At 39.8% G+C, this 11,384-nt stretch overlaps 1 protein-coding gene across 1 annotated transcript; it reads left to right on the forward strand.

Annotated features, from left to right (window-relative positions):
* The first annotated feature begins 4,304 nt into the window (after positions 1-4,304).
* LOC144709268 (FtsJ-like methyltransferase family protein) lies at positions 4,305-11,034 on the forward strand. The gene is made up of 11 exons (XM_078582757.1): positions 4,305-4,867; positions 5,760-5,807; positions 5,882-6,037; positions 6,394-6,440; positions 7,126-7,282; positions 7,362-7,423; positions 7,524-7,707; positions 8,363-8,452; positions 8,547-8,683; positions 9,052-9,181; positions 10,027-11,034. The coding sequence occupies exons 1-11, from the start codon at positions 4,379-4,381 to the stop codon at positions 10,945-10,947; spliced, it is 2,421 nt and encodes an 806-aa protein (XP_078438883.1). The 5' UTR covers positions 4,305-4,378; the 3' UTR covers positions 10,948-11,034.
* Positions 11,035-11,384: the final 350 nt, after the last annotated feature.

Consider the following 11,384-nt stretch of genomic DNA (forward strand, 5'->3'; position numbering starts at 1 on the left):
TATGATGAGTATGGTCATTCGCGTAGCCATTAGTGTGGAGAAACTATGGAAATATAGTGGTTATTATTTAGTGGAAAGAGTTCACTGAATTAATCCACAAAAATCCCTGAATGGCATAATACCAAACTGTCAATCATGTTGATTCACATTACTGTTCTGTAAGTGGTCCTTAGACTTGAGACACCAAAGACGTCTAGTGGATGGACATTTGTACTTTGACTATGACCTACGTGTCCCTAATCATGGGATTCTAATTAGTCTTAGTTTGGGTGCATCAATAAGTTTATGAAGACAATGGAGTGTTTAAGATGGGATCACCCACCCTCGGTATAAGAGGTGACAGCTCAAGGAAGATGATGCGATGAAGTCTTTGGCCAAGGCAGTGAAATATCGGAGAAGAGTTCTCTGATGATTTTTTAACGTATTGGCACTAACTCAGATGATGGATTGGGATTTGGCAGTTGACCATACCCTAAATCATCCCAAGAGCGTCAAGTGGATGAGGGAATATACATACATTATAAATGATGACGGACAGGTTCTTTGAGTGAGTCGAGACATGTTTATTTTTATCTTCTAGAGCACGGGGTGTAACTTGGCACCCCACATGTTGGAGAGTCAACCTTTCAATTCGGTTGAATTGATCATACTTTAATTATTCTATATGATGATATAGTTAATTAATTTAGAAGGCCAATAAAGGTTATGGCACCGCTAGGGTTGTTAACTAGAGATATACATGGGCTTAGAGGGTCACACAAATGATCTTTCCATATCGGAAGATATACTTAAGTTTTGGGGATTTTTATGAAAAATACCAACTTAGTATAAATAGGAGAAGGCATGAATGAAATTCACCAAGTCAATATTGTTCAGGGGCCTTCCCTTCTTCTCTGAGAACATGATAAATGCATGTATATTTTCATACATTTTAGATGTTTTGTTATTATTAATTCAGAATTTATCATGTTATCACTCGAATTAACTAAATATTTATGCACTAGCCATAAATTATAATTTTTCCACATTATGGTTATTTTTTACTAAACTCTTTGACTTCTTTGAAGTCGAGAAATTGTAGTACTGATGAGTATTCTATAGTTTCACATGTGCAGAAATTTACAAGAATGAGAAGATGGTAACTCTTAAAGAGTTGGAGAATTTTTGTGAGCTTAGTGATTCTACAGAGGGGCTTGAAAGGATAAGTAGAGTTGTGGACTTTCAAAAGAGAAATATGAGGAAGATGAGCCACTACCTGACCTGTCCATTGGGCCCTCAAAAGCATTATAAAGAAAGAAGCTACAGATTACAAGGGAAAGCTCTCAACCAATGGAGAAAAGAGTTAAAATGGCAAGAAAAGAGAATAGAAAATGCCCAAAAAGGTATTTTAGTAATTTTCCTAATGTAAAAATAGACTTTTTGGACGTGCTCTAGAAAGTGGTTGGCCAGCACGACAAGGCATTTTTCAGAATCCAAGTTGTTCAACCTGCTTAATGTAAGTTTATTGAAGTTTTCTCTTAATCCCATCTCTTGTTTACATTAAAAAATGCCTGATCCTGGCCAAAATAAGGATACAGACTTCAAAGGAATCATTGAGGGCTTAGTAAACTTGCATTGAGGTTTTAGGAACTTAGATTTCTATTCTCCTCATCCTTATCCATCCATTTACCCTTATAACCTATTATTTTTTCACTCTAAACACTCATTTTCTCTAATTTATCTCTCTAGAATCAGTTATTTCTCTCACTAGACCTTCATCCATATCCCTAGTTAATCCCCTAAAAATTTGATGAAAAAGCTTCTTCATTTGCACCTTCGAATTCTATCTCAAACTCCTTTTATACTCTCTCTTCCTTTTCTCTCTATCTCCTCATTTCAGCCTTTTCTCTCCTTAGAATTGGTGTTTTCACTATCTACACCTTCGTCCATATCACTAGTTCATACACTCAAAATTTCATAAAATATCTCCTTCATTTACACCTTCAAATTCCCTCTCAAACTCTCTCCAAACTATTTCTTCATTTTCTCTCTTTATCTCTTCATTTTCTCTCTCTCTATCCTCTTATTTTGACATTTTATCTCTCTAAACACGTTTATTTCTTCCTCTAAAATATCTCCCTATCTCTCTCTATATCCTCGAGCATTCCCCACTTCGAATTAAAAAAAAATTGCATTAAATATCACTTTTTATTCTTTCAAAACTCAAATTTTCCCTCTTCTAGTCGCCACCATGCGCTGCCATTCGGTGCCGTGCGGTGCTTGTACGGCAGGGACAGCCCTCTGCCCCCGGTCCACGCGCAGGCAGTGCATACGACCACAGGGCACAAGGTAGCCCTGTGCATGACTTTGCCAAATCGGCCAAGTCCTGACAATTGGGTTAAGCCTAATAGGGTTTAAGCCCATTTGACTAAGTCTTCACTGAGCCAAATCAGGCTGAACTGTAATGGGCTGAAACACTAAGGCCACCCCTATACAGGCCACACCAGGCCCGCTGACCCATCTGGTCCGCTGCCACCATCGCCGCCGCCACTCCGCTAACGCCGCCACGGCCGGCGATCGCCGGAATGGGGAAATTTTATATTTTTAGTATTTAAAATTATTCAAAAATCAGTAAAAATCACAAAAATAGAAAAATTATTTTCTACATTTAAAAATTCTGAAAAAATTAAAAAATCCAGAAAAATCATAAATTACAGTCATTTTAATATCTAAAAAATTTTAAAAAATCTCTAACCCTTATTTTTAATATTTCTAGTGGTTTTTGGTGTAACTTAAATTCCAGAAATTTCTAATAATATTTATTTTTTATTTTTTTGTTAAGAAAAATTAGGAAAATTAGTGTAAAAATATTTTAGTGTATTTCTTTGTGTTTCTGCTTCAATTTAAATCATAGGAAACTATATAAAATACCTAAAAATCCATAAAAATCCCAAAAATTATATTTTTCACTTTTAAAATCATTTTATTTATCCCAAGTTTGATAAAAAATTTGTGAAATTAAATTTCTGGCTCTCTGTGGATCGACCCGTTATATAAAACTATATTAATTATAGAGTATTTAAGTGGAAATTTCATAAATATTGTTGGTTAAGTCTGAATCAAAAGAACGACATAAAACCCCTAAATTTGGACTTATCGTTCTCCCTTCTATCTACAGCTCCTCTCCACTCTCGATATGATCGAGACGTCATAATGACGATGACGGAGGGTAAACGGAGTTTGCAAAGGTGAAGGAGGAGATTTGATGTGCCGAGGATTGCATGTATAAGTCTAGAGGCTACACACTTGAGCAATTTGACTTGTCTCGCTTCGAGATCCAAGAAATCATGATTGCGATCCATGCACATTTTCTTCGTTTCAATGTTTTGTTTAGCCACTATGATTGCGTTATGAGTCTTTTGTGGCATGTAATCCTTGTGTTCATCCATATCGAGGCCTTTAGAATCCAACCGTAATTTAGTTGCATTACCCCAAAAATTTTGTCAATGATGATGCCACATAGCGGTTGTGGATACATAGTACATGTCCCAAACTACATCAAGTTAGGATTTAATCATAAATGATGGACCATCATTTGTTTCATCCCAGTCCTTCATCCTTCGTCATTCAATCCGGTGGGTGGATGGCCATACAAAGTCATTTTTGACATTAGTCTTCAATCATCCCGAGCTGACGAATGACTAATGATAACAAATGGTACAAAGAAAACAAAAGATGGCAAATGGGGGGAGAAGAGTAGAATAGTTGGTGCAGTAGTAGCTTACCAAGATAATGATATTTTCTGGTCCAAGAGGATGATTAGCCACAATGGGACTAAGACGCGACCCAAACTCTTACATGTGGCAGTAGTTAGAAATTTTAAAAAATGGGCAAAAGTTTGAGATAGAGCAATGCCGAGTGAAGGTAGAAGTCCCATGGATCCTGAACTACTTTTCTCAGAGAAGAAACAATGACAGTATCTGAGGAATAAGCATCGACTAACTATGTGCCAACATCCATAGTAAGACATACATAGGTGGCTTCTCAAGTCCGTTGCCAAATCCTAGGACTCAACCCAGGATAGGCTGTGATTTATCAATCTTCAAAGAATTAAAGTTGTTAGTGACCATGAAAAATATCAAAACAAGTAAACAAGTTTTTAAAAAATTGGTTTAATAATGTTCTACAATATATATTCAAAACTGATACTTGCATACTGGAGGGAATGAACAAAAGAAAAAAACCCTAGCTGGGCTTCCTGCCTTGGCTGGGCTCTTGTGTTGGCCCAATCCAATATAAAAGCCCTAAAACCCACTCAAAACCCATTCAAAGGGGGGTTTTTGCCAGGTTAGGTCTTCTTCTCTGCCGCCGCTGGCAGTCGTCGTCGAGCAGGCCGGCCATGGGGAAGAAGGCGAAGGGGAAGGATCGCCTGGACAAGTTCTACCACCTCGCCAAGGAGCAGGGCTACCGCTCTCGAGCCGCCTTCAAGCTCCTCCAGCTCGACGACAAGTTCGGATTCCTCCGCAATGCCCGCAGCGTGCTCGACCTCTGCGCTGCGCCCGGCGGATGGCTTCAGGTCGCCGTCGGCCGTGCCCCCGTCGGCGCTTTCGTCCTCGGCATCGACCTCTTCCCCATCCGCCCCATCCGCGGCGCTCTCTCCCTCGTCGAGGACATCACCACTCCCCGCTGCCGGGCCGCTGTCAAGAAGGCCATGGCTGATGGCAGCCGGGGGGGGGGCTGCGTCGCTTTCGACGTTGTTTTGCACGATGGGTCGCCCAATGTTGGTGGGGCGTGGGCGCAGGAAGCCACCGCGCAGTCCGCCTTGGTTATCGACGCCTTGAAGCTCGCCACCGAGTTCCTCGCCCCGAAGGGCATCTTCGTTACCAAAGTATGCTGCTTTTTACGATCCTTTCCTCCCAAGATTTTGTTCCTCTATCTTTAATTGATACCCATTTATTTATTTCGTGATTTGTCCTTTGTTCTGGTTTTTTAATTATGATTCCTTGTCCCAAAGCGTGTTCTCCTTCTTTTTCATTATCAAGATAGATTCTTGGCCTTTTTTATTCTCCCCCAGATCTTCTTCTTTCATCTTTTATTAGGCTTCATCCGTTTTTTTTTTTTTGATTTTGTGATGGATTCATGATTCTGTCTTTCAAGGAAGAGTTTTGTGCTTTCATTGAAGCTGTTTCTTTGCCCCAAAGGGTGTTCTTCTTCTTCTTCTGCGTTATCAAACTAGATTCTTGGCCTTTTCTATTCTCCCCCAAATTTTCTCCTTTGATCTTTTATCAGGCTTCATCCGTAGTTTTCTTCATTTTGTGATGACTTCATGATTCTGGCTTTCAAGGAAGAGTTTTGTACTTTCATTGAAGCTGTTTCTTTGCCCCAAAGGGTCTTCTTCTTCTTCTTCTTCTTCTTCTGCATTATCAAACTAGATTCTTGGCCTTTTCTATTCTCCCCCAAATTTTCTCCTTTGATCTTTTATCAGGCTTCATCCGTAGTTTTCTTCATTTTGTGATGACTTCATGATTCTGGCTTTCAAGGAAGAGTTTTGTACTTTCATTGAAGCTGTTTCTTTGCCCCAAAGGGTCTTCTTCTTCTTCTTCTTCTTCTTCTTCTGCATTATCAAACTAGATTCTTGGCCTTTTCTGTTCTCCCCCAAATCTTCTTATTTCATCGTTGATGAGGTTTGATCTCTTGATTTTGTGATGCACTTTCATGACTCAGGCTTTCAAGGAAGAGTTTTGTGTTTTCATTGAAGCAGGTTTTTCTTGTTTTGATAGGTTTTCAGGTCGCAAGATTACAATGCTGTTCTCTATGGCCTTAAACAGGTAAGCATTTTCCTGTTTTTTTGGTTTTTTTTCAATTATGTCTACTCTTATGAATGTTGCACTCTGTTCATCAGTTGTTTGAAAAAGTGGAGGTTACGAAGCCGATTGCCAGTCGTTCTTCCTCTGCGGAGATATATATTGTGGGCCTGAGATACAAGGCCCCTGGGAAGATAGACCCCCGTCTGCTTGATGTCAAGCACCTTTTCCAAAGTTCAGGAACCCCGGCAAAGGTAATTATGACAGTTTATGCACAATCTGACCCATGTGGACAATTAGGGTTCATCATGTGCTAACAGCGTGGACTGGTGTGACATTGATGCTGACATAAACGTCGGCTGATGGTTTGCCGATCGACGGGGTTGATGATTTTTAATTAGAATTTTTCTAAGTTTACTATCAGCGTCTACCACCAGTAATACCGCATCAATGTCAACGTTCAAACATAACCTTGCCTATTTTTTTCATCGTCGTCTACCACCCTAAAGTTGGTCAAAGCCAATAAGGATTTATGACAATGACATCGACATTGTCGAGCGCCAAATCACAACTGTTTCACTAACTGAGAGATTCCACTTGTTCGTCGCAGGCTGTGGATGTTTTTGATAAAGCAAAGAGAAAACGACATCGTGATGGGTAAGCACTCTTTATGGTTGTTTAACTGTGTCAAAAGAATTATGTCGATTTTATGCCTAAACTACTTATCGGAGGAATATATTGTAAGTTTTGATGTTTCTGTGTTTCTTGGGGTATAACTTATTTCTCGTCCGTAAAATTGGATATGACGAATGGGTTAAAGAATATATGGATTTCATGCTTGAAGGAACTGTTTAATCTTTAAATTAATTGCAGATTATGTGCTTGCAATCGGATGAATCAATCATCTACCCATAAATATTTGGCAGCTAAAGCTAATAATCAATTTTCATCTGATTTTCTTGGGTTTTAAACATTGACTATCCCTACATAATCATTTCACGTTCGCCTTTTACTCCTCTTTTATGTTATTTATATTTCAGAATTCCATTCACAGAATAATAGGAACAAAGCAAGATGAACGGACATTATTCTGTAACCGAATATGAAGACTGAAATCACTTCTTTCAAATCCTTAACATCTCTGTTTGCCATATGCTTTTTATCCATCGATTCTAGTCGTCAAATTTGTGGCGTCAGGGGGCTGTAGACCACAATTAATGAATTCAAATGATGCCCATATTTTAAAATGTAAAATTAGATCCGTTTTCCCCAATTATCTGCTTTGATTGAATATGTTCATTAGTTTCCTGAAATATTAAAGCTATTTTCTGTCTTGAAACAGATACGAAGATGGAGTAACTACCCTAAGAAAAGTGGGCCTGGCGTCGGATTTTATTTTCTCAGAATCGCCGCTGGAATTTCTGGGCACTGTAAACGTGATATCCTTTGATGACCCTGCCTGTGATTCTATCAAGGACAATGAATTAACAACTGAGGAGGTAATCATTGTTTCTGGTCATTGTTAGTTCATACTTTTTTCCTGCAGATGTAGTTACAACAATCTATGTTTCATCGCAGGTTAAACTTCTATGTGAAGATCTCAATGTTTTGGATAAGCATAGCTTTAAACATTTATTAAGGTATTTTCTCCTACTTAACATAATCTCATGTTAAACTTTGGATTTCTTTGACATCTCTATCCTCTTCAACACCTTGAGTAAATAACGTTGATTATTGTAGATGGCGAATGAAGATAAGGAAGGATTTATCGTCGGAAAAAACATCTGACGAAGTTACTGAAGCAGAGAAGAAGGCCGAGGGCAATGATGAAGACCAAATGCTTAATGAAATGGAAGAGCTGGCAAATGCTCTGGAGCGGAAGAAGAAGAGGAGGAAAAAGCTCCTTTCCAAGCGACGCGCAAAGGTTTGGTTTGATTTCACTGTTTCTCTTCATCCTTTCTTTCTTTATAAATAATTCTCTTGTGGAGGCTGATAGAGATCTTTGAATAGTGTTTGCCACCTCTTACAATGCCTTGCCGTTATTCACGTGGGCTGCGGTGTCGATGATGATGACGAAATCGTCATTGTCGTCATCTCTTGTCCGCTGGCTGGGCGACCATGAAGATTTCATCTCATCATCCCCTCTTGTCACTGTTAATCCAGCTTCAGAGATGATGAAAAAATCGTCATCGTCATTCTTCTGTGGTCTGGATGACGATGACGCTTCTCTATATCGTCCACAAATACGCTTTTCTACATCTTTTACAATCCCAAATCCAGCTTTAGAATAGGTTTCTGGCGGGGAAGGAAAGAGGTAATCATAGAAGTAAAAGCTTATAGGTACACTGCGGTACATGCCAATTTATATCATTTTTTACTGTCATGCACTTTTAAAATCGTCACCTAATCATTATTGACTGCCTTCTTTTGTTTAGGGCTTTAGGCATTTAAATCAAAAAACAGCACTTAATGAAAATGGAAACAGTTCCCTGTGGTTGGGGATCTTGTCAGAGTCTTGGTTTGACCTTATTTTTTCTTGTACATTAACTGTGTGGTGGGATGATGGATTGATCATGCAGGACAAGGTGCGGAAAGCTACTGGAATGCACATTGATGCCACATTAGACAGCTATGTGGACAATGAGTTGTTTTCTCTCTCTGTCGTCACGGTTTGGGCTCTACTCCTGCCCTCTTCTCATTAATATCTTTGTATCGAGCTAATGTCTGATTTTGCATGGAATTCTGCCCTATTTTTATAAGTAGGGGAAGAAAAGCTTGGAAGCGCTGGATTCCTCTGAGATTAACGTTGAGAACGGTGACCTTAAGGACAGTGATGAAGAAGAGGAGGAAGCCACGACCCAGGATCCTGCCGAGAGTGATTCAGATGAAGAACGGAGAAGGTCAGTCAAATAATTGTTATTTTTACTCTTGAATCTATTGATAATGTCAACGTCATCATAAGCCATGAATGAGTGGGACATGACGATGGCATAAGCGTGATCAATGTCTGGATGGTAAGGGCGATGATGATGACCTTTATGAAACTTATGAAACTTGGTTCATGACTCATCGTCCTTCATGACCTTATGAAACTTGCTGTGAAAAATATTTTATGTCTGCTAATGGATGACGAATTCATCACTATCATCTACATCCATGCTTTACATGAACCAATAATGAGGATGTTGATGATGATGATGAGTCGTAATTGTCCGCTTTTGTCAATCCTTGTGTAAGCCAAACCCTTATCCATACTGTGTTTCTCCAGATACGATGAGCAGCTGGAGGATCTGCTGGACCTTGCTTACGAGCGATATGTTACCAGAAGAGGTGGCTCAATCAAGCCCCAGAAGAAGGGAAAGAAGATGACCTCTGATTTTGACAATGAGCTCTTAGAGGTATTCAATTTGCAGGCTGCTTTTTGATGTTTATAGTTTTAGAAGAAACGAGGATGAAGATGAAGGAGCAAATGAGCTTGATATTTTCCATTCATGCGTCATTTTCAGTTTTAGTCATTTGAATTAATTCCAAGTCGGATAACTATGCCAAGAAGTAATTGAGTAATAAAAAAGCTCGAGATTATCTTTTCGGTGCCACTTTTCCTGTATTCATTATTAGCAGTTATAATGTCATTATCCTAAAATTGAGGGAGGTTGAGATTTTCTGTTTACATGCCATTTTCCTATTTTTATTTTTCTGACATTTAGTTTAGTTCCGGAAATAAGAAGGAATGAACGATTTTCAAGTTTGATGTTTCAAAGAAAAAAGTTCCCGACATAAGAAACATTGAAGGAGTCTGATGTTTTCTATTGACCTGCCACATTTACTGTATTAATTACTCGCATAAATTATGCCGATAATCAATATTCTCGGGATCTTGAGACTTTCTGTGTGCATGGTTTTTAGTTTTTGTCATTTCGATATTTTTTGCAAGGAAACAATGCCAATAACTTAGTGATTGATATCGGAGGTGGATGTTTTCAACTTACATGCAGCTTTCTACATTTATTTGAGATTTTTCGAAACTAGTCCAACAATTTGAAAGTTATCGAGCTCGGGGTTTTCAATACACGTTCCACGATTTCAATCATTGTTATTACCTGCAATTATTTCTTTCTAAAAATGAGAGACAGAGTCTGATGCCTCTTTTTTTTATATTCTCCCCTTCCATTCTTCATTATTCACAAAATCAATCCCAATAATCAAGGAATAAAGAAACTTGTATTTCTCTCTCATCTGACAGGCTGATGAAGAAGACGTGGATCTGATGCACTCTGACGTTGAATCAGACGGTGGCAAGGTCAACGCTGACCCAAACCCCCTATTGGTACCTCTTCATGTGGATGAGCAGCCAACGAGGGACGAGCTGACTGAGAGGTGGTTCAGCCAAGACGTGTTCTCTGAGGCCGGCCAAGACGCTGCCTTCTCCAGTGAAAGCGACGGAGAAGAAGACCCCAGACTCAGTGCCCCAACTTCAAACCCTCCAAATTCTACGGACCGACGAATGGATTTTGAGATCGTGCCGGCCGAGCCTGTTCAAGGGTCATCTTCGTCCTCCTCGGACGAGTCAGAGACGGATCTGGACGAGGACGAGAAGGCTGAAACATTGGCCTGCGCGAAGAAGATGCTGAGGAAGAAGACCCGTGATCAAATCATCGATGATGGATACAACAAGTACATATTTGACGATGAGGGCCTGCCGGTGTGGTTTCTGGAAGAAGAAAGACGGCACCGCCAGCCGATGAAGCCGGTGACGAAGGAGGAGGTGGCTGCCATGAGAGCCCAGTTCAAGGAAATCGACGCCCGACCGGCGAAGAAGGTGGCGGAGGCAAAGGCAAGGAAGAAGAGGGTGGCCATGAAGAAGCTGGACAAGGCGCGGCAGAAAGCAAACTCCATCTCGGACATGGCTGATGTTTCTGACAGATCGAAGAGGAAGATGATCGAGTCGGTGTACAGAAAGGCGACGCCGAAGCGAGAGAAGAAGGAATTGGTGGTGGCCAAGAAGGGAGTCCAGGTCAGGCCAGGCAAGGGGAAGAGGCTTGTGGACAGGCGTATGAAGAAGGATGTCCGGGGCCGCGGCTCTGGCCGCGATGCAAAGAAGAACAAGATGGGCAAGAAGAATAAGAAGATGAACAAGAAGAGCAAGCCGAGTAAGGCCGGCTAAGTAACTCTACTTAGTTTTCCTTTATAGTATTTATTGTTTATTGAGATTTTTGGAATATACGAAGATCGCCATTTGGCGAGATGAGAAGTGGGTTGTGGGTTGGTGCTCTCCTCTCTATGTCCTTTCATAGAGATCAAGATAAAGATCATGAAAACACCAATTAGAGAAGGTAGAGAAGAATGCAGAATAAAGAACAACAGTAATTATCATTCGTTACTACGCTATACCAAATTGAAACTGTTTATAATTTTGTACTAATTTCTACAACGGACACCAGAAAGATGATATTCAGAAATATCTCTGATATTGAGAATTAGTTAACAAAAAACTCAATATTGACTTGAATTAGATCATTGACGTGAACTGACGTTTGGGATTTGATAATTATTAGTTATTTAAGAGACAGACAAATCTGATTATAAATTGATTGGTAACCA

Source organism: Wolffia australiana, chromosome 11 (assembly GCF_029677425.1).
Source record: "Wolffia australiana isolate 7733 chromosome 11, ASM2967742v1".
Lineage (NCBI taxonomy): Eukaryota > Viridiplantae > Streptophyta > Magnoliopsida > Alismatales > Araceae > Wolffia > Wolffia australiana.